The 23,378-nt window shown below is 39.8% G+C and overlaps 1 protein-coding gene across 1 annotated transcript in view; it reads right to left on the minus strand.

Annotated features, from left to right (window-relative positions):
• LOC120025771 (WD repeat-containing protein 5-like) overlaps nucleotides 1-23,378 on the minus strand; it is a 38,903-nt gene that overhangs the window by 14,391 nt on the left and 1,134 nt on the right. Inside the window, exons 2-5 of the mRNA XM_038970411.1 lie at nucleotides 15,906-16,040; nucleotides 15,422-15,530; nucleotides 11,951-12,024; nucleotides 11,768-11,857 (exon numbers count right to left, since the gene is read on the minus strand). Coding sequence (XP_038826339.1) covers nucleotides 11,768-11,857; nucleotides 11,951-12,024; nucleotides 15,422-15,530; nucleotides 15,906-15,977 — 345 coding nt within the window. The 5' untranslated portion in view covers nucleotides 15,978-16,040. The remainder of the gene's footprint in view (nucleotides 1-11,767; nucleotides 11,858-11,950; nucleotides 12,025-15,421; nucleotides 15,531-15,905; nucleotides 16,041-23,378) is intronic.

Below are 23,378 nucleotides of genomic sequence, written 5' to 3' on the forward strand. Positions count from 1 at the left end.
ACACCACTCTTCAAGAGGGCCACTACGCTCCAGATCTGACCCATCACACCACTCTTCAAGAGGGCCACTACGCTCCAGATCTGACCCATCACACCACTCTTCAAGAGGGCCACTACGCTCCAGATCGCATTCTGTGCTAAAAGGTCCTTGATGAGGATCTACACCATCACCCCACTCTCAGTAATCATTCATAAATTAAAACAATGGCCTTTTATATACACCCTGTCCCAGTCTTTCTATGCATGTAATGTCTGTGGGTGAATTATGAAACAATTACTGTATGCAGATGTGCAAAACATCGATGTAGATTTGTTTTTGCTGTTGCTTGATCTACTTTAAAATGTAAGAATATGTTGCAGATTTAAACTTTAATTGGTGACTATGGAAACACATAGAAATGTAATGAACAAGGTTTTCAACATCCAACTTTATCCTCTGAAATACGTTTTACAGTACGTAATAAACTGTAGTCAGGTTGTTATTACCAGGTTATGATGAGGGCTTAAATATGACCATATGACCAACTGGTCGTATGGTGGTCAGAAAAATACGGAATATTCTGGTCAGCAAAACAGAAGAAAAAAAGAAGCCAGTTTCGACCAGAATAAGATGTCATAACAATACGTCATACTGATGTTTTTCCAACCTGGTTTTGCCCACTGGGTCTTCACTAGATGCAGATAAATAATGTTAAGGCTACCCTGAGGTGCTTCAGTTTCCATGGCCACTTAAAGTGCACCTTATTCCCCACTACACTAGAAATGGAATTAATTGTTTTCAAGCCTTGCCACACTGTACAGGGAAAGAGCTCTGATTAAAGCCAGTAAAATCTCAAGGGATGAGAGCTGATTCGTTACGGTAGATGCTTCTGCAGCCCACTCGGCAAGAGGAAGCAGGAAGTCCTTTATCCCTGCAGTCATTGCGGGATTTGTTTTAGTAAACATTTTATAGAAAATACATGAATATATTTCTGAACGATGCATTGCGCTGCTATGTTGACAATATGACCCGGTGGCACAGATTACAGTTTGATTTGAGCAGAGTGCTCCACCATCACCTGTTTTAGCCGGTCACGGGCCCAGTGGACCCCAGTTCAGTCTAATCATATTCCTTCATTACTCTAATGAATAAACATATTTGTTGAACACCGCTTTTTTTACATTGTCGGCACTTTATCCCACTCCTTCCAGTGCAATTTGTGTACAGATGTATATTTGGTGATGTGTATTTAGGGCTGGGCGGTATAACCTATTTTACTATACACACACACCGGTATCGATGAATGGACCGGTTTGGGTTTTAAATTACCTTCTATAACAGTATTTAAATGTTTAGTTTGTTAAATGTGTAACTGCCTTGAGTAATGTCAATTTTTTAAGCTTACGCACTACTTGTTTACTCTTCGCTCTCTGCTCTCCTTCTGTTTTTTTATTTTGGGGAAAAATATGCAAAAATGTCTATTTTAGAATAAGGCTGTAAGGTAACGTGGAAACGGGAAGGGGTCTGAATACTTTCTGAATGCAGTGTGCGTGCGCGCACACACACACACACACACACACACAACCAGTCAAATGTTTGGACACACCTACTCATTCAAGGGTTTTTCCTTATTTTTACTACATTGTAGAATAATAGTAAAGACATCAAAACTATGAAATAACACATATGGAATCACATAGTAACCCATAAAAGTGATAGAAGAATTTAAAATATATTTAGAATTGTTTAAGTAGCCACCCTTTGCCTTGACAGCTTTGCACACTTGGCATTCTCTCAACCAGCTTCACCTGGAATGCTTTTCCAAGTCTTGAAGGAGTTCCCACATATGCTGAGCACTTGTTGGCTGCTTTTCCTTCCTTCTGCGGTCCAACTCATCCCAAACCATCTCAATTGGGTTGAGGTTGGGTGATTGTTGAGGCCAGGTCATCTGATGCAGCACATCACTCTCCTTCTTGGTCAAATAGCCTTTACACAGCCTGGAGGTGTGTTGTGTCATTGTCCTGTGGAAAAACAAAATGTAGTCCCACTAAGCGCAAACCAGATGGGATTGTGTATTGCTGCAGAATGCTGTGGTAGTCATGCTGGTTAAATGTGCCTTGAGTTCTAAATAAATCACTGCCAGGGTCACCAGCAAAGCACCCCCACGCTTCACGGTGGGAACCACACATGCGGAGATAATCCGTTCACCTACTCTGCGTCTCACAAAAGACACACGGTTGGAACCAACAATCTAAAATATTTGGACTCAGACTAAAAGGACAGACTTCCACCGGTCTAATGTCCATTGCTCGTGTTTATTGGCCCAAGGAAGTCTCTTCTTCTTATTGGTGTCCTTTAGTAGTGGTTTCTTTGCAACAATTCACCCATGACGGTCTGATTCATGCAGTCTCCTCTGAACAGTTGATGTTGAGATGTGTCTGTTACTTGAACTCTGTGAAGCATTTATTTGGGTTGTAATTTCTGAGGCTGGTAACTCTAATGAACTTATCCTCTGCAGCAGATGTAACTCTGGGTCATCCTTTCCTGTGGCAGTCCTCATGAGAGCCAGTTTCATCATAGTGCTTAATGGTTTTTGCAACTGCACTTGCAGAAACTTTCAAAGTTCTTGACATTTTCCAGATTGACTGACCTTCATGTCTTAAAGTAATGACGGACTGTCGTTTCTCTTTGCTCATTTGAGCTGTTCTTGCTATAATATGGACTTGGTCTTTTACACCACCTCTACCTTGTCACAACACAACTGATTGGCTCAAACGCATTAACTTTTTACAAGGCACACCTGTTAATTGAAATGCATTCCAGGTGACTACCTCATGAAGCTGGTTGAGAGAATGCCAAGAGTGTACAAAGCTTTCATCAAGGTAAAGGGTGGATACTTTGAAGAATCTCAAATATAATATTTTTTAATTTGTTTAACACTTTTTTGGTTACTACATGATTCCATGTGTCATTTCCTAGTTTTGATGTCTTCACTATTATTCTACAATGTAGAAAATAGTAAAAAAAGAAAAGAAAACCCCTGTAATAAGTAGGCGTGTCCAAACTTTTGACTGGTACTAATATACACTGCTCAAAAAAATAAAGGGAACACTAAAATAACACATCCTAGATCTGAATGAATTAAATATTCTTATTAAATACTTTTTTCTTTACATAGTTGAATGTGCTGACAACAAAATCACCAAAAAATTATCAATGGAAATCAAATTGATCAACCCATGGAGGTCTGGATTTGGAGTCACACTCAAAATTAAAGTGGAAACAGGTTGATCCAACTTTGATGTAATGTCCTTAAAACAAGTAAAAATGAGGCTCAGTAGTGTGTGTGGCCTCCACGTGCCTGTATGACCTCCCTACAACGCCTGGGCATGCTCCTGATGAGGTGGCGGATGGTCTCCTGAGGGATCTCCTCCCAGACCTGGACTAAAGCATCCGCCAACTCCTGGACAGTCTGTGGTGCAACGTGGCGTTGGTGGATGGAGCGAGACATGATGTCCCAGATGTGCTCAATTGGATTCAGGTCTGGGGAACGGGCGGGCCAGTCCATAGCATCAATGCCTTCCTCTTGCAGGAACTGCTGACACACTCCAGCCACATGAGGTCTAGCATTGTCTTGCATTAGGAGGAACCCAGGGCCAACCGCACCAGCATATGGTCTCACAAGGGGTCTGAGGATCTCATCTCGGTACCTAATGGCAGTCAGGCTACCTCTGGCGAGCACATGGAGGGCTGTGCGGCCCCCCAAAGAAATGCCACCCCACACCATGACTGACCCACCGCCAAACCGGTCATGCTGGAGGATGTTGCAGGCAGCAGAACGTTCTCCACTGCGTCTCCAGACTCTGTCACGTCTGTCACATGTGCTCAGTGTGAACCTGCTTTCATCTGTGAAGAGCACAGGGCGCCAGTGGCGAATTTGCCACTCTTGGTGTTCTCTGGCAAATGCCAAACGTCCTGCACGGTGTTGGGCTGTAAGCACAACCCCCACCTGTGGACGTCGGGCCCTCATACCACCCTCATGGAGTCTGTTTCTGACAGTTTGAGCAGACACATGCACATTTGTGGCCTGCTGGAGGTCATTTTGCAGGGCTCTGGCAGTGCTCCTCCTGCTCCTCCTTGCACAAAGGCGGAGGTAGCGGTCCTGCTGCTGGGTTGTTGCCCTTCTACGGCCTCCTCCACGTCTCCTGATGTACTGGCCTGTCTCCTGGTAGCGCCTCCATGCTCTGGACACTACGCTGACAGACACAGCAAACCTTCTTGCCACAGCTCGCATTGATGTGCCATCCTGGATGAGCTGCACTACCTGAGCCACTTGTGTGGGTTGTAGACTCCGTCTCATACTACCACTAGAGTGAAAGCACCGCCAGCATTCAAAAGTGACCAAAACATCAGCCAGGAAGCATAGGAACTGAGAAGTGGTCTGTGGTCACCACCTGCAGAACCACTCCTTTATTGGGGGTGTCTTGCTAATTGCCTATAATTTCCACCTTTTGTCTTTTCCATTTGCACAACAGCATGTGAAATTAATTGTCAATCAGTGTTGCTTCCTAAGTGGACAGTTTGATTTCACAGAAGTGTGATTGACTTGGAGTTACATTGTGTTGTTTAAGTGTTCCCTTTATTTTTTTGAGCAGTGTATATATATATATATATATATATAAAAATTATTCGTAAAGTATTCTGATTTCCCCTTTTCCACAGTTTGTTACCTTACAGACTTACGCTAAAATTGATGAAATAATTTTTTCCTCCTCAATCTATACACAATACCCGATAATGACAAAGTGAAAACAGGTTTTAAGAAATGTTTGCAAATGTATTTAAAATAAAAAACAAAAATACCTAATTTACATAAGTATTCAGACCCTTTGCTATGAGACTCGAAATTGAGCTCAGATACATCCTGTTTCCATTGATCATCCTTGAGATCCCCATCCAACCTGACAGAGCTTGAGAGGATCTGCAGAGAATGGGAGAAACTCCCCAAATACAGGTGTGCCATGGTTGTAGCGTCATACCCAGGAAGACGAGGCTGTAATCGCTGCCTAATGTGCATCAACAAAGTACTGAGTAAAGGGTCTGAATACTTAAGTGATAAGTTTTTATTTTCAATAAAATGAGCAAAAATTTCAGAAAGTCTGTTTTTGCTTTGTCATTATGGGGTATTTTGTGTAGATTGATGAGGGGGTTAAAAACAATTTAATACATTTTAGAATAAGGCTGTAACGTAACAAAATGTGGAAAAAGTGAAGGTGAACTGTGCTGTTTCACAAAAGTTCTGAACCTACATACATTTTAAGGACACAGTATATTTTACATTAGTTATCTTGTTGTTTTTAGTCACCCCCTTTCAGCTCCACTCAACCCCTCCCATCTATCTCTGAACACCATCCAGTTTTGATTTCTATTTGCCATATATTTATCAACTGTGCTGTTTCACAAAAGTTTATTTGTTTGCTCCAAGTAAATGAATCTTTCTATTCTCATAGTTTCAACAGATTGTAAATTAAAGATAATACTTGTAAGAAAAAATATTTATTATATTATTGATCGATTGAATATGACTTTTCAGATCACCCAGCAGTGCTATTTGCAGAGTTAGCTCCAGGTAAATGTTGCAATTCTTCATATATTCCTGAACATGCAATCAAAAACAAGCTCCATATGGACAGTACCAAAACAAATGATCTAATGATTCTGTCTCTTCGTAGAAAAATCTGCAGAGCTGGGATGGTTGCATCCCCATATGTAACATTCTATTGGTTGCAATAATTTTGTATAATAATTTAAAATGCATCAGTTCATAAACCATGTGCCATGGAATCGGTACATCACAAATCTCACAATTTTGCAATCTTTATTGAGCATAATAAGTTGGATGGACTCACTGTGTGCAATAATAGTGGTTAACATGATTTATGAAGGACTACCTCATCTCTGTACCCCACACATACAGATAATTGTAAGGGCTCAGTCAAGCAGTGAATTTCAAAACAGAGTCAACCACAGATTAAAAACCTGTGAATATCCCTTTGAGCATGGTGAAATAATTAATTACACTTCAGATGGTGCATCAATACACCCAGTCACTACAAAAGATACAGGTGTCCTTCCTAACTCAGTTGTCAGAGAGGAAGGAAACCACTCAGGGATTTCACCATGAGGCCAATGGTGACTTTAAAACAGAGTTTATTGGCTGTGATATCAGAAAACTTAGGATGGATCAACAACATTGTAGTTACTCCACAATAATAAGCTAAATGACAGAGAGAAAAGAAGCCGGCACAGAACAACAATATTCCAAAACATGCATCCTGTTTGCAATAAGGCACTAAAGTAAAACTGCTAAAAATGTGGCAAAGACATGAACTTCATGTCCTGAAAACCAAGTGTTATGTTTGTGGCAAATCCAACAACATCACTGAGTACCACTCTTCATATTTTCAAGCATGATGGTGGCTGCATCATGTTATGGGTATGCTTGTCATCGGCAAGGACTATGCAGTTTATGATAAAAAATAAATGGAATAGAGCAAAGCACAGGCAAAATCCAAGAGGAAAACCTGGTTCAGGCTACTTTCAAACAGACACTGGGCGACAAATGCACCTTTCAGCAGGATAATAAACCTACAACACAAAGCCAAATATACACCGGAGTTGCTTACCAAGACGACATTGAATGTTCCTGAGTGGCCTAGTTATAGTTTTCTTTAAAATATGCTTGAAAATCTATGGCAAGACTTGAAAATGGTTGTCTAGCAATGAACAACAACCAACTTGACAAAGTTTTAAGAATGTGAAATATTCTACAATCCATGTGTGGAAAGCATTCATAATAATACAACATTTTCTTCCACTGACATTTAAGTATTTTGTGTAGATTGTTAACACAAAAAAAGAGAAATCCATTTTACTCACACCTTGTAACAACAAAATGTGGAAAAAGTAAAGGGGTGTGAATACTTGTGTTGCCACCCTAGGGTCATGCACTACTCAAAGCAAATGTAGAACTTCTATTATTCAAAAACATAAAATACCGTCAACTTGAAAAACATTGTGATCTGATATTTTGGCCACATCACCCAGCCCTATATGTATTTGCTGTTGATTATTCAATGTTAAGTCTTTTATACACTAGAAAAGCCAGGCCTCTAGCCATCACATTCTGAGCCAATTCCCAGTTGTTTTAGCGTCAACATTCTAATAAATCCTTTGGTTGTGTTTATGAAGGTCACAGAATACGAAAAAAATTAAGAATATAATAGGATTTATTAGTTTGTTACTGTAGGCTATGTAAAAATAAAAACATGTTAAACTACACAACTCAAGTGTTAATCCATTATTTTGTTTTGGCAGGTCTTAAACATTATGAACCTAACATGCTGACCATACACATGTTATTCAATTGTTGCATGCAAACTGCTCACGAGCGTCTGCCTAGCCAGGCGCTAAGATAGAACTTGGTTCTACTTGTGACGCGCTGCAAATCCTGCCTCTCCCATCTCCTCATTGGTTTTAAGGAGCATATACCCACATGGGTGATTGAAAGATGAACTGAGGTTCACACTCCAGTACAGTTGGTGGTGGTAATGCACCTTAAAATTGGTTGCCAACCACCACAAAGTCCAAAGAAGAAGACTGAAGGAGGAGAGATTACTAGAAACTAACTCGGTTTACCCTTTAATCTGTCGATTAATTGTCAGAGGACCTTTTGCATTTCAGGTAAAATAACAACCCAATGTTTATATCCCAGGACAAATTAGCTAGCAACAGCAAGCTAGCTAGCTAAATTGCCACGAATGTTTAATGCTTTTCGACATAATTAATATAGTTGGTTCAGAGGTCTTTTTCATATTTCAACCTGCGGTCCTGATCGCGTCAGGTGTGGATGGACATAATCAACATACGTGCACGCCTGGTGTAGTCAGCATGTAGGAAAATAACAGAATACCATATTTGAAGTTTTATTATGTTACAAGTCTGCGCTTCCTTGCCTATATGCAGCCGTGAGTGCTCAGGTGTTGAACACATGGAACCGCAGTCATCTTTGGAAAAAGTTACATTTTGAAATAGAGCCCATTTGCTAAATGTTTTGAGTTGAGCAGTTATTTTATAAACCTTATAATATGCTCTTTCTGATAGGTAATATAAATCAAAATGTCTGACCTGCATGAACCTAGGATTAGAAAAAGTTATTCTTTTGGTAAGCTCCATTCCCTTTGTCAATTTCACACGCTGCTCTGTTCCCTCAGTGTCTTCATTCACAATTGAAAATATTGTCACCCATCAGACTAGGTCACTGTCTTTTCAATGAGTTTTCATTGGGAAATCAGATTTTAAAGTGAATTGCTTGCAGTTCCTATGGCTTCCACTAGATGTCAACAGTCTTGAGAAATAGGTTGAGGTTATTCCTTTGTGTAATGAAGAAATACGGCCATCTTGAAGTCGAGGCACTCCAGGTGTCCTGGACATGCGCTTCAATCAAACAGAAGGCATGCTACATATCGTTTTAATCCTGTATTGAACACATATCATCCTGTCTTCAATTTTATCAATTATTAACGTTAAAAAATACCCAAAGTTGTATTACAAAAGTAGTTTGACATTTTTTGGCAAAGTTTACAGGTAACCTTTGAGATATTTTGTCGTCACGTTTGACGTTGGAACCGGTGTTTTTCTGGATCAAACGCGCCAAATAAATGGACATTCTGGATATATATCGACGGAATTAATCGAACAAAAAGGACCATTTGTGATGTTTATGGGACATATTGGAGTGCCAACAACAGAAGCTCGTCAAAGGTAAGGCATGAATTATATTTTTATTTCTGCGTTTTATGTCGCGCCTGCAGGGTTGAAATGTTTTCTCTCTTTTGTTTACTATGGTGCTATGCTCAGATAATAGCATCGTATGCTTTCGCTGAAAAGCCTATTTGAATTCTGACATGTTGGCTGGATTCACAACCAGTGTAGCTTTAATTTGTTATCTTTCATGTGTGATTTAATGAAAGTTTGATTTTATAGTAATCTTCATAGTAATTAATTTTAATTTGGCGCTCTGCATTTTCTCAGGCTTTTTGCCAAGTGATACAGTAGCTTCTTGCCTAAACTCAGATATTTGGATATAAATATGAACTTTACCGAACAAAAAATACATGTATTGTGTAACATGAAGTCCTATGAGTGTCATCTGATGAAGATTATCAAAGGTTAGTGATTCATTTTATCTCTATTTCTGCTTTTTGTTACTGCTCTCTTTAGCTGGAAAAATGGCTGTCTTTTTCTGTAACTTGGCTCATACCTAACATAATCGTTTGGTGTGCTTTCGTCGTAAAACCTTTTTGAAATCGGACACTTTGGCTGGATTTACAACAAGTGTAGCTTTAAAATGGTGTAAAATACTTGTATGTTTGAGGAATTAAAACTATGGGATTTCTGTTGTTTTGAATTTGGCGCCCTGCAGTTTCACTGGCTGTTGACGAGGTGGGACACTAACGTCCCACATACCCTAGAGAGGTTAACACATTGCCATGACTGATCAAAACGTATTTTCTCATGGCTCCTTGTCCCTCTGCAGCAGACATGCTAAGCAATATGTTTGGAACATCGAATCTCAATAACGCAGCAGTATCAAAACAAAATACATATAGAATCGTGACAATTGTAATAAATATCGCATTGGTAGATAAGCATCGTGATAACAGGGGTTAAAGCAACAACAAAAAACGGCATAACTGAAACTTAAGTCGATCTCAGATCGATTGTCTGGAGCCAAGTTAACCTCCCCTTTCATGTATAATTTTTTTTTTATTTAATTTTTTTAAGTCATGACCATCATGCTCATGCTTTTAGGGAAAGAGGATCATTTTGTACATGTATTAAACTGCGAGTTTGACCAATTCCATCCATTTCCATATTGGAAATAAAACAAACAATCACATTTTTACAGTAACAGTATTTTTGCCTATATATATTTTATGTAAAATGAGCTGGGCTTATATTTGCATTAAGGCCAACCTTTTATAGAGAATCTAGATTTTTTCAATAAGTACCATTATTTTATTACAACCTATTTTTTATCAATTTTTTTACTCAGAGAACTTGAGGGCCAAATAAAATAGCCCGCTGGCTGAATTTGGCTCATGGGCCACCAATTGACAACCCCTGACCACCTTCACCCCTTTTCTCAATCCAAGTCCATCTACATTTATTTTTAACAGTTTTATCAAAATAACAGTTATGTCTGCACTGGCTTATACCATCTAGGCCTCCATTGCACCACATAGGTAAGGTTCCATCAACAGGCTACATCCAAATCGCAATACATCCAAATAAATTGTAAACTGAAATTACAGCCACAGAAATAATTTCAGTTTGTGACAAAACAAGCAATTCATAGTGTACAGAATCATTGTACCATCTAAAAATCGCTGTAAAATATATTTTCAATAACAAAAAAATATTGTATTTTCAGTTGTTTGAAGCTGGTGGATGAAACAAAGTAAAACACTCAAGCGCAAGTGGTATCCACTAGATTCCACAGCCACCAAGTCTCCACGTGTTGCGGGGAAATGGGATGCAGGGAAGGGGGAGAGTTGGACAGGGTCATGGTGCCTCCTGACCCCTCCTGTCTCAGCCTCCAGTATTTATGCTGCAATAGTTTGTGTCGGTGGGCTAAGGTCAGTCTGTTATATGTGGAGTATTTCTCCCGTCTTATCCGGTGTCCTGTGTGAATTTAAGTGTGCGCCCTCTAATTCTCTCTCTCCCTCCCCTCCCGGAGGTCCTCAGCCCTGGGATCATGCCTCAGGACTACCTGGCCTGCTGTCCCCAGTTCACCTGGTCATGCTGCTGCTCCAGTTTCAACTGTTCTGTCTGTGGCTATGGAACCCTGACCTGTTCACTGGATGTGCTACCTTGTCCCAGACCTGCTGTTGTGGACTCTCTCTACCGCACCTGCTGTCTCTAATTCTGAATGATCGGCTATGAAAAGCCAACTGACATTTACTCCTGAGGTGCTGACCTGTTGCACCCTCTACAACCACTGTGATTATTATTATCGGACCCTGCTGGTCATCTATGAACATCTGAACATCTTCTGTTATAATCTCCACCCAGCACAGCCAGAAGAAGACTGGCCACCCCTCAGAGCCTGGTTCCTCTACGTTTCTTCCTAGGTTCCTGCCTTTCTAGGGAGTTTTTCCTAGCCACCGTGCTTCTACATCTGCATTGCTTGCTGTTTGGGGTTTTAGGCTGGGTTTCTGTACAGCACTTTGTGACATCAACTGATGTAAAAAGGGCTTTATAAATATATTGATTGATTGTTTGTTTGTTTATATTCAGCTTAAGTGTTGTTGCAATTCACCTAGCTTCAACATGGGTGAGACATTCTACATGTAGCACCTTAAACTGAATTGACTATTTAATAACATTACATGGCAAAAATAGTAGCACTGGAAAGTTACATCTTGAGTGATAAAGTAAATGCTTTGAATTACTTTACCCGCAGCTACACACTGCAGTTTGAGTTGACCGCTGCAGTGGTGCACATTATAGACTGTTAACTCCATCTGAACAGCGGAGTGTCAGCAACAATAATGCATGTCTTTTCAGTGCACACACCGTAACAGAGAAAATAAAATACTTGAGAATAAATGTACTTGGGAATAATTTCTTAGCCTAATACAGAAGCATGTCTGTTCTATGTCATCTCCAAACCAGCCCCCTTATTCTATATTTCTGAGAATAACCTCCCCATCCTTCCTCTTACCGAGCTGACGTCCCAGATCTTTAGAGTCTTGTCGTCAGATGCTGAAACCAGGAGGTTGGAGTCTGAGGACCAGGCGACATCTGAGATCCCCTGCAGATGACAAGTGAAAGGTCAACTTGGTTTGTGCCACACTAGTGGCATATCCATTAAAAATATATATATATAATGGAAGCTTGAACTCACAAGTTTGTGTCCCGATATTGTTTTCTCAAACTTTCCATCGTAAGCTCCCCAAATTTTTATCAGTTTGTCAGCAGCTGTAAAACATATGTCAAGACAGGTTACGTGAGCATTTTCTACTGAAATGTAGTGTTATCATTAGGGATGGGCATTTGAAATATTTTCACTATTAGAATAATGTTTTTTTGGGGGGGGATATCCCGATAGCCAAAATACATATTTTTTGTGAAACGTTCTTAAAAACCTGGGCACTTGCTGCACAACTAGGGAAAGACACCAGGCATTGCCCTTCCCCCACCCTGCTGCAGTAGCAAACAGAGCAGCACTATGTGAGACAGGAGGGAGAGAGAAAGTAGCCATATTTGCACTAGTCAGACAATATTCTTGCTGCCATAGCATGTCATACTATCTGGTTAGTGATGGAATAACCGTTACATACAGCACCTTCAGAAAGTATTCCCACCCCTTGACTTTTTCCACATTTTGTTGTGTTAAAATGGATTTCATTGGGGTTTTTTGTCAAGGGGTGTGACTACTTTCTGAAGGAACTGTACATGCAAGCACCAATGTCCATCAAATCACACACTCACAAATCTTACATGCACTGTGCTCTATATATACCCCTCTTTCTTCCTTGTGTTTGGTGAGAAAGCAAACATCAAAAGGATACAGGCAACAGGTATGACAACATTGAGTGTATATATTGAACAAAAATATAAAAACACAGGTACACCTTGTGCTGGGGACATCAAAAGGCCACTAAAATGTGCAGTTTATCTTGATTAGATAAGTATTCAACCCAGAGTCAATGCATGTTAGAATCACCTTTTGCAGTGATTACAGCTGTGACCTTTTCCTGAGTAAGTCTGAGAGCTTTGCACACCTGGATTGTACAATATTTGAAGAACATTATTATTTTCACAATTCTTCAAGCTTTGTCAAGTTGGTTGTTGATCATTGCTAGACACCAATTTAAGTATTGCCATAGATTTGAAACCAATTTGTTTTTTTAAGGTTATTGTCCTGCTGAAAGGTGAATTTGTCACCCAGTATGTTGGAAAGCAGACTGAACCAGGTTTTCCTCTAGGATTTTTCCTGTGCTTAGCTCTAATCCGTTACTATTTATCCTAAACTCACTAGTCTTTGCCATTGACAAGCATACCCATAACATGATGCAGCCACCACCATGCTTGAAAATATGAAGAGTGGTACTCAATGATGTGTTGTGTTTGCCCCAAACATAACACTTTATATTCAGGTCATAAAGTTAACTTCTTTGCCACACTATTTTGAAGTGCCTTATTGCAAACAGGATGCATGTTTTGGAATATTTTTATTTTGTACAGGCTTCTTTCTTGTCACTGTCAATTAGGTTATTTTTGGGGAGTAACTACAATGTTGTTGATCCATCCATAGCTCTCTCCTATCACTGCAATTAAACTCTGTAACAGTTTTAAAATAACCATTGGCCTCAGTGAAATCCCTAAGCGGTTTCCTTCCTCTCCGGCAACTAAGTTAGGAAGAAGGACGCCTGTATCTTTGTAGTGACTGAGCGTATTGATACACCATCTAAAGTGTAATTAATCATTTCACCATGCTCAAAGGGATATTCAATGTTTACTTTTTTTTACCCATCTACCAATAGGTGCCCTTCTTTGCGAGGCATTGGAATACCTCCTTGGTCTGTGGTTGAATCTTAGTTTGAAATTCACTGCACGACTATGCAGATAATTGTATGTGTGGGGTAGAGATGAGGTAGTCATTCAAAAACCTTGTTAAACACTATTATTGCACACAGAGTGAGTCCATGCAACTTATGTGACTTGTTAAGAACATTTTTACTCCTGACCTTATTTAGGCTTGCCATAACAAAGGGGTTGAATACTTATTGACACAAGACACTTCAGCTTTTACATTTTTTTATAAAATTTGTAAACATTTCTAAAAACATAATTCCACTTTGACATTATGGGGTATTGTGTGTAGGCGAGTGACAAATATCAATGTAATAATTTTTTTATTCAGGCTGTAACAACAAAATGTGAAGGGGTGTGAATAGTTTCTGAAGGCACTGTATCGCGATATTATTTTGGCCGATATTATATAGACTCCAAGTGTCGATTTGCATTTGAAAAGGTAGCGATGCTGGCGCTAGTCGCCCGCACCTGCGCCAAAATGATGGTATTTTTTTGTTCTCCATCTTTTTAAATAGTTTGAGCCAACATGTTTCCAGCAATTTCCATGAATGATCAAAACTCATTTTCTCATGCTCTCTCGTCTCTCTGCAGCAGACATATAGTGAACATCAAATCGCAATACATAGAATCGTGAGAACTACAATACATATCGGCACCCAAATATTGTAATTAAATCATATCGTCCCTGGCAATTCCCAGCCCTACATCTGGTAGTGCCTGTTTTGACTGCCTCAAATGTAAAGCTAGCTATGCTAACCAGCTAAGTTAGCCAACTAGCAAGACTAACTGAGGCGGTTTTGCTGCGCTCTCCGTCCTTGTCTACAACAACTCCATTCAAGTTTAACAACAGCCAACCTGTTGGTTGCTCGTTGTAGTCTACTGCTTCTCATTAAGGTAACTTAATTCTGTAGTTTTAATTCCATTTTGCACAGATTCGAAATATCTCACTTCACTTGCTAGGCTACATATGGAGCCTCTGACTGTAGTGTCAATTTGATCGCCTGACAACTTGGCTACAAGTGTGAAACGTGTGCAGGCTACACGTGTCGTTTTTATGCAGTGCCCGTCAAACAAAAATTTGAAAGTTTGTTTTATTAAATGAATGTCAAATATCATGATAGGCTATATACTTGTATGGAGCAAAGACAAAGCCTTTTCATTGTTAAAAGGCCTATAATTATTATTATTTTTAAATTAATACTCTCGTAAGTAATGGAATACTAAAGTCCGTTTGGATATTCGATTAGAGATTCTCTGGTACTTTTGTATACTTTTTAGCCCGTAGTTCTTTAAGTATTGCTCACGAGCCAAAAGCGGTCCCCAAAATTGCATACTAAATCACATATCTGCAGATATGTGCACCACGTCATTGTTCGCTCTCTGGAACTTTAATTGCTAGGGGGGCGGCCCACGTGGAGGAAAATGGCGCAGTACATCTTCCATAAAAACTGTCACTTTCAAACTAGGGATTTCATGGCTAATTTAGTTAAGACAGTAAGTCTGCTCATAGATTACACATGTACAGTATGAACTACACATCCAGCCCAAAGCAGGTTTAAAGTCGCCAAAGTTCCGGAGCATGTCTAACTGTGCCTTTCTCTAGTTATCATGCAAGAGTGATCAGATCATTTACATTGAAAGAACGTTGCATTTAATTAAATGTTATACATTTTATTCTACAACAACTTGTGCATGCAATGTTACAAGCCTAATAATAGCAGTATTCGGTAAACCTACTGTTCTAAGCCCACCTAAAGCACTCATCATAAAAACTTACATGAACTGGCGAGCCACTCTCCACTGGGACTGAACTTGACAGACGAAACTGCTTTTGTGTGGCCGGCTAAGGTGAATTTCAGGGTGTAGTTGGGCTTGACTGGTGCCGACTAAATAGGGGAAGTAAACAATTGGAACAGGAAAGCAGTTCAGTTGATATCTGTAGAAGCATTTAAGGCAATTTTCCTTTAAAAAAAATTATTTTCAGACACCATGTAAATAGCAGAGACACAGGACAATCTGGCTACATGGTATCTTTAAGTATCAAGTGACAGGGGTTTCATCAACGCAGGCCCCAGCGAACCAATGAGGTAGTAGCCTATCTGTACAAATCCATAGGAAAAAAACATTTGAATGGTAATAAGGCTAGCCATTGTCTTCCGTCAGATGGCGTCATTCTAACGTGACATGCAGTTACCAGGAGCCATACCTGCAGACAGCTGTCACGCTATCTGGCGACAATGAGGGCAAGCATGAACCCATACCTTACTCTGGCTGGCAGATGCAGATGACGTTTTAGTGGCCTCAGTTTCTGGTTTCTTCTCCTCTGTTGCCATGGTGATAGTGATGGAGCCGAGGGGGAGGGGGATTGGTTTGTGAAAGCACGTGGGACAACCAGCCTGCAAAAGAGGAGAGCAGAGCAGAAAGGAATGTTCATTATGCCAAGATGTAGCCGACTAAACTCAATTCCATGGTGAAGGAAGTTTCTGATGAACTCCAACTCAGTTGAGAAGAAACCAGGCTTTGTGGAACTCAGCTCTGACTATGTCAATTCTCCCAAGGTCAATACTTCAACAAAAACTTCTTATGAAACGCTTACCTAATACCCATGTTTGTCCTCTGTGGGTGTGCCTTTGTTTGCTGAAATCAATACTTATTAATAAAACCTTAACCAATTAACCAGACTGTTTCCTAGTTGAGATTCAATTAACACATGTGCATTTGTGCTGAGTTGCCATCTTAGAGGAACAGCAATGAGCAAACAGTTGGTGGTTGTATTTGATAAACGTTTAATGAAAAAGTATGGATTTCAGCAAAGAAAGGCATGCAACTACAGAGGACAGTTTATTTTTATTTTTATGTATTGACCTTGGGCAAATCTATGTCGTTGGAGAAGAATTCAACAAAGCCTGGTCTCTGCTAAACTTCGTTGGTGGAGTTAATCCGAAATTCACCATGGGTCGTCACTAGTTACCACAGCCAAAGTCAGAAGACCCACCTACTCGATCAGATGAGGGATGATGCATATTACGTTTTTTTTTTTTTTTTAAAGCCTAATTTTCAGCCTCCCGGGTGGCGCAGTGCTAGCTGTGCCACCAGAGATTCTGGGTTCGAGCCCAGGCTCTGTCGCAGCCGGCCGCGACCGGGAGGTCAATGGGGTGACGCACAATTGGCCCAGCGTCGTCTGGGTTAGGGAGGGTTTGGCTGGCAGGGATATCCTTGTCACATCGCGCACTAGCGACTCCTGTGGCAGGCCGGGCGCAGTGCACGCTGACCAGGTCGCCAGGTGTACGTGTTTCCTCCGACACATTGGTGCGGCTGGCTTCCAGGTTGGATGTGCATTGTGTCAAGAAGCAGTGCGGCTAGGTTGGGTTGTGTCTCGGAGGACGCATGGCTCTCGACCTTCGCCTCCCCCGAGTCCGTACGGAAGTTGCAGTGACCAATTGGATACCACGAAATTGGGGGGGGGAAAGGGGTAAAATAAAACCCAAATTTTAAAAATAGCCTAATTTTCGAATTGGCATCTATCAAGTTTAAGCTTGAGGACCAATTAATGAAATACATTCGGGAACAAGAATTAGCAACTTCACTAAAATTCATAACATTGAGAAAGGACAAACTTCGTCATTTATTTTTTAGATAACTAGTAGCTAACTTTTGCTACTCATCTACAATGAGCTAGCTAGCATAAGGGATTCCATTCCAAGCACAGGAGGTATTCTATATATATTTTTTTACCTTTATTTAACTAGGCAAGTCAGTTCAGAACAAATTCTTATTTTCAATGACAGCCTAGAAACAGTGGGTTAACTGCCTTGTTCAGGGGTAGAATGACAGATTTATACCTTGTCAGCTCGGGGATTCGAACTTGCTACCCTGCCGCTCCATTTGATAGAGCAATGTCGTTAGTTTCCCTACAAGCCTATCATTCCAATAGTAATATATCATATTCATGATCATTGGCAGGAAAAAAACTCAGATGGGAGAGTAAAAGTCTCCCATTCAATGGTGTTCTGTTTCAAGTTGTGGGCACAAAGTAGTATGAATAGTGCCACCAGGGGAAAGACAGACAAAAGCCAAAAAGAAATATGCTACTGAAACGAACAATAAGGCAGTAAATTCAAAGACGGAGCACTTTTTACAACATTAATTTCATTTTAATAATGTTGAAGTACTAACTAACAATGGAATGTTCTTTAATAAAACTGAAGAACGTGGTACTTTAAAACGGGTGTCCTAACTCTGTGTTCAACTAAAGATCACATATTGCAAGAGTATGTAATGATGAGTACCAATTCATATGTAATGTGTATATCAAACTGTATTCCTACCACCTAATACTGTGCATAAAAGTATAAGAATAAATGTACAGTTGAAGTCGGAAGTTTACATACACCTTAGCCAAATACATTTAAACTCAGTTTTTCACAATTCCTGACATTTAATCCTAGTGAAAATTCCCCTTCACAGGTCAGTTAGGAACACCACTTTATTTTAAGAATGTGAAATGTCAGAATAATAGTGGAGAGAATGATGTATTTCAGCTTTTAATTCTATCATCACATTCCCAGTGGGTCAGAAGTTTACATACACTCAATTAGTATTTGGGTCAACTTGGGTCAAACGTTTCGGGTAGCCTTCCAAAAGCTTCCCACAATAAGTTGGGTGAATTTTGGCCCATTCCTCCTGACAGAGCTGGTGTAACTGAGTCAGGTTTGTAGGCCTCCTTGCTCGCACACGCTTTTTCAGTTCTGCCAACACATTTTTATACGATTGAGGTCAGGGCTTTGTAATGGCCACTCCAATACCTTGACTTTGTTGTCCTTAAGCCATTTAGCCACAACTTTGGAAGTATGCTTGGGGTCATTGTCCATTTGGAAGACCCATTAGTAACCAAGCTTTACCTTCCTGACTGATGTCTTGAGATGTTGCTTCAATATATCCACATAATTTTCCTTCCTCGTGATGCCATCTATTTTGTGAAGTGCACCAGTCCCTCCTCCAGCAAAGCACCCCCACAACATGATGCTGCCACCCCAGTGCTTCACGGTTGGGATGGTGTTCTTCAGCTTTCAAGCCTCCCCCTTTTCCACCAAACATAAAAATGGTCATCATGGCCAAACAGTTCTATTTTGTTTCATCAGACCAGAGGGCATTTCTCCAAAAAGTATGATCTTTGTACCCATGTGCAGTTGCAAACCGTAGTCTGGCATTTTTATGGCGGTTTTGGAGCAGTGGCTTCTTCCTTGCTGAGCGGACTTTCAGGTTATGTCGATATAGGACTCGTTTTACTGTGGATATAGATACTTTTGCACATGTTTCCTCCAGCATCTTCACAAGGTCCTTTGCTGTTGTTCTGGGATTGATTTGCACTTTTCGCACCACAGTACGTTCTTCTCTAGGAGAGAGAACGCTTCTCCTTCCGGAGCGGTATGACGGCTGCGTGGTCCCATGTTGTTTATACTTGAATCCTATTGTTTGTACAGATGAACGTGGTAAAATTACTTGTGTCATGCACAAAGCAGATTTGCCAAAGGCAGACTTGCCAAAACTATAGTTTGTTAACCGTAAATAGGTTTTCTCCAATGTCTGCATTTGTTTTTAAAATGGCATGAAGACAAACAAATTGATAAATGATTTTGGAGATTATTTTCGTAATCCACAAGTAAAACGTACAGTTTCACATTTTATTTATAAAATTGGCAGATTTTTGGCAGATTAAGAAACTTCAACCCTTTTACCTTATTAGGCACATAGGAACTTAATATAGGCATTTATTAAACTTAAAATAGACTTGCAGTACACCTTTGCACTTACATGGCACTTTTTTCTAGACACGCAAAGCTTTTTACCTGCTATTTATTTTATTCCCCCCCACCCCCTTTCTTCGGAGGACAAATGTAACTTTGTTTTACATTTCAGTTTAAAACAAAATTTTTGTTACATGTACAACTGAAGTCAGAAGTTTACATACACTTAGGTTGGAGTCATTAAAACTCATTTTTCAACCACTCCACAAATTTCTTGTTATTAAGACAAGTAACTATGAGTAAGGGCAAACATCATAAGCGGAGTTAGAATAAGACATCTGATTACCACTTTGCATTTAAAAAGGTTGGTTTTATTATAGCTAACAAATAACCAAATCATTGATGATCACTAGATAAAAGAAATCCACTGGAGTTTCTCAAAATGCATACTACCGTGCCCCGAGCACACAAATTGGAACACGGAGGGCACTTCTCCAATGCATACTCTGTTTGCATACTTCAAAATATGTACATCGATACAAGCTCCAACAGAAAGTATAAAAAGAAATGACGCAACCACGTAAAAATGACACATAATCTATAGAAATCAATGGCAGCCATTATTTGCGCAGATCAAGAGAAAATACACTTCCGACTTCAGAATTAAATATTGCCTATTCACATCTCATATGTTGCCTGACTAAAACATTTTATCTTGATATGTTAACAAATACAGTACCAGTCAAAAGTTAGGACACACCTACTCATTCCAGGGTTTTTCTTTATTTTCACTATTTTCTACATCAACTGGTCAACTCTGATTTACCACCCAAAGATATCCCTGCACAACGTGTATTTGCACCCCTACTGGATGGAAACTACAAGTGTAATGGCTGTGCTCAATGCAATGGAACTTATAAATGTAGATCCTTCAAAACACCCCCAAACAGGGAAACAGATCCCAATCAAAGGTGTTATCACGTGCTCCACTAAGGCAGTTATTTATCTTATAACTTGTCCTTGTGGTAAAAATTATGTGGATAAAACAAAGCGCAAATTAAAAGTACGAATCTCGGAGCATCGTAGCACCAATAGATGCAAAAACTTGACTTACCCAGTTACAGCCCACTTTTTGGAAGAAAACCACTCGATTTCGTCTCTACGTTATATTGACATCGAACATGTCACCCTCCCTAGGAGAGAAGGTGACCTCGACAATTTATTGTTAAAACGAGAGGCTGCTTGGATCTTTAATTTAAAAGACCCTAGCTCCCTTCGGTCTCAATGTAGACTTAGATCTGAAGCCATTCTTGTGATTATGCTATTGTAAATGTTTGTAGGCTTATGTAGCCAAATTGTATCTATGATCGTACGCTATCCATTTATGTTTTTTGTATGCTATTTTATATATGAGAATTAACCAATGATATCAGGCCACACCCGGCCATGATTACAGACACCTGTGTGTCTTTTGACACTATATAAATTAGGCATCCCGCAGTGTTTGTCATTATACCCTGATGAAGACAGCTTGTCTGTCGAAAAATAAACAAATACATTTTTTTGCATCTGAGCTCCTAGTGTGCGGCTCTCCTTTATTTTTTAAAGAATAATATTGAAGACATCAAAACTATGAAATAACACATATGGAATCACGTACTAACCAAAACAGTGTTAAACAATTCAAAATATATTTTATATTTGAGATTCTTCAAAGTAGCCACCCTTTGCCTTGATGACAGCTTTGCACAATCTTGGCGTTCTCTCAACCAGCTTCATGAAGTAGTCATCAAGAATGCATTTCAATTAACAGGTGTGCCTTGTTAAAAGTTCATTTGTGGAATTTCTTTCCTTCTTATTGTGTTTGAGCCAATCAGTTGTGTTGTGACAAGATAGGGGTGGTATACAGAAGATTGTATTTTACCAAATAGGGCCAAGTCCATATTATGGCAAGAACAGTTTAAATAAGCAAAGAGAAATGACAGTCCATCATTACTTTAAGACTTGAAGGTCAGCCAATACGGAAAATGTCAAGAACTTTTAAAGTTTCTTCAAGTGCAGTCACAAAAACCATCAAAAGCTATGATTCAATTGGCTCTCATGAGGACCGCCACGGGAAAGGAAGACCCAGAGTTACCTCTGCTGCAGAGGATACGCTCATTAGTTACAAGCCTCAGAAATTGCAACCCAAAAAAATGCTTCAGAGTTCAAGTAACAGACATCTCAACATCAACTGTTCAGAGGAGACTGTGTGAATCAGGCCTTCATGGTCAAATTGCTGCAAAGAAACCACTAGTAAAGGACACCAATAATAAGAAGAGACTTGCTTGGGCCAAGAAACACAATGGATGGAAACGCTATGGATATTAGACCGGTGGAAATCTGTCATTTGGTCTGATTTTAGATTTTTGGTTCCAACCGCCGAGTCTTTGTGAGATGCAGAGTAGGTGAACGGATTATCTCCGCATGTGTAGTTTCCAACGTGAAGCATGAAGGAGGTGCGATGGTGCTTTGCTGGTGACATTGTCTGTGATTTATTTAGAATTCAAGACACACTTAACCATTATGGCTACCTCAGCATTCTGCAGTGATATGCCATCCAATCCGGTTTGCGCTTCGTGGAACTATCATTTGTTTTTCAACAGGACAATGACCCAACACACCTCCAGGCTGTGTATGGGCTATTTGACCAAGGAGAGTGATGAGTGCTGCATCAGATGACCTGGCCTCCACAATCACCCAACCTCAACCCAATTGAGATGGTTTGGGATGAGTTGGACCGCAGAGTGAAGGAAAAGCAGCCAACAAGTGCTCAGCATATGTGGGAACTCCTTCAAGACTGTTGGAAAAGCATTCCAGGTGAAGCTGGTTGAGAGAATGCCAAGAGTGCAAAGCTGTCATCAAGGCAAAGGGTGGCAACTTTGAAGAATCTCAAATCTAAAATACATTTTGATTTGTTTAACACTTTTTTGGTTACTACATGATTCCATATGTGTTATTTCATAGTTTTGATGTCTTCACTATTATTCTACAATGTAGAAAATAGTCAAAATTAACAAAAACACTTGAAGAGTAGGTGTGTCCAAACCTTTTGACTGGTACTGTACATGCAGTGTTACTTTTGGCATGTTAACCTGCCTACATACCGTAGATATGTACATAATAAGTCAACAGGGCTAACTGGCTAACTACTAGTACTGTTAGCTAGCCAGATAGCCACAAAGAATTGTTTGCTAGCTACCCATGAATTGACATCCATCTTACATAATATTAGTATTTGGTCATTTTTGCCTGTTAAACTATCTGGTTAGCTACATTATTACGATTCACATATAGCTAGTTGATAATTATGAATGAAAATCGTTGCTTTGTGTATATATATATATATATATATATCGTCTATTGTTGCCATTGTCCTGGCTGGAAGAAGGTTCAGTGACGCGTGAGGTAATACAGCAGGGGGAGTGGAATTGTTTCTCAAATGTATTGTTTTATGCATTCTCCACACTCTCATCCTCACAAGAACATACTCAAGAAAACGTGGTCGAAGAATAAACTCGGAGCATGAGAACAAAGATAGAATAATAAGACAGATATTTCACTGGATGGTATAAATGTGAAGCATTGAACTAAGTTTTGTAGACTTTTTTTATCGCGTTTCCACTCACTACCAAATATGGTATATGGAAAAGGGTATGGAAAATGGATTTGGGTGACATTCTGCCAATCTTCTCATGAATGAAATATTTGATCTCAATACAGTTTTCTGTTTCCAAAACTAGAATCTGTTATGAACAGAGTGGACTGCGTTTTGTAGAATTTTTTTTTTTTTTTATCGCGTTGTTTAGAAAGTGCAAAGGCAAAATGGGGTTATTGCACACGCGCACTTCACATAGTAGGCGTTCCCTAACGCAAATATGCAAATTATACTAGGACACGCCAACAGGATCTCGCTAGCTCGTGCTTGGCTCTGCCCACCTCATTACT

This window comes from Salvelinus namaycush, chromosome 31 (genome assembly GCF_016432855.1).
Source record: "Salvelinus namaycush isolate Seneca chromosome 31, SaNama_1.0, whole genome shotgun sequence".
NCBI classification, from domain to species: Eukaryota; Metazoa; Chordata; class Actinopteri; order Salmoniformes; family Salmonidae; genus Salvelinus; species Salvelinus namaycush.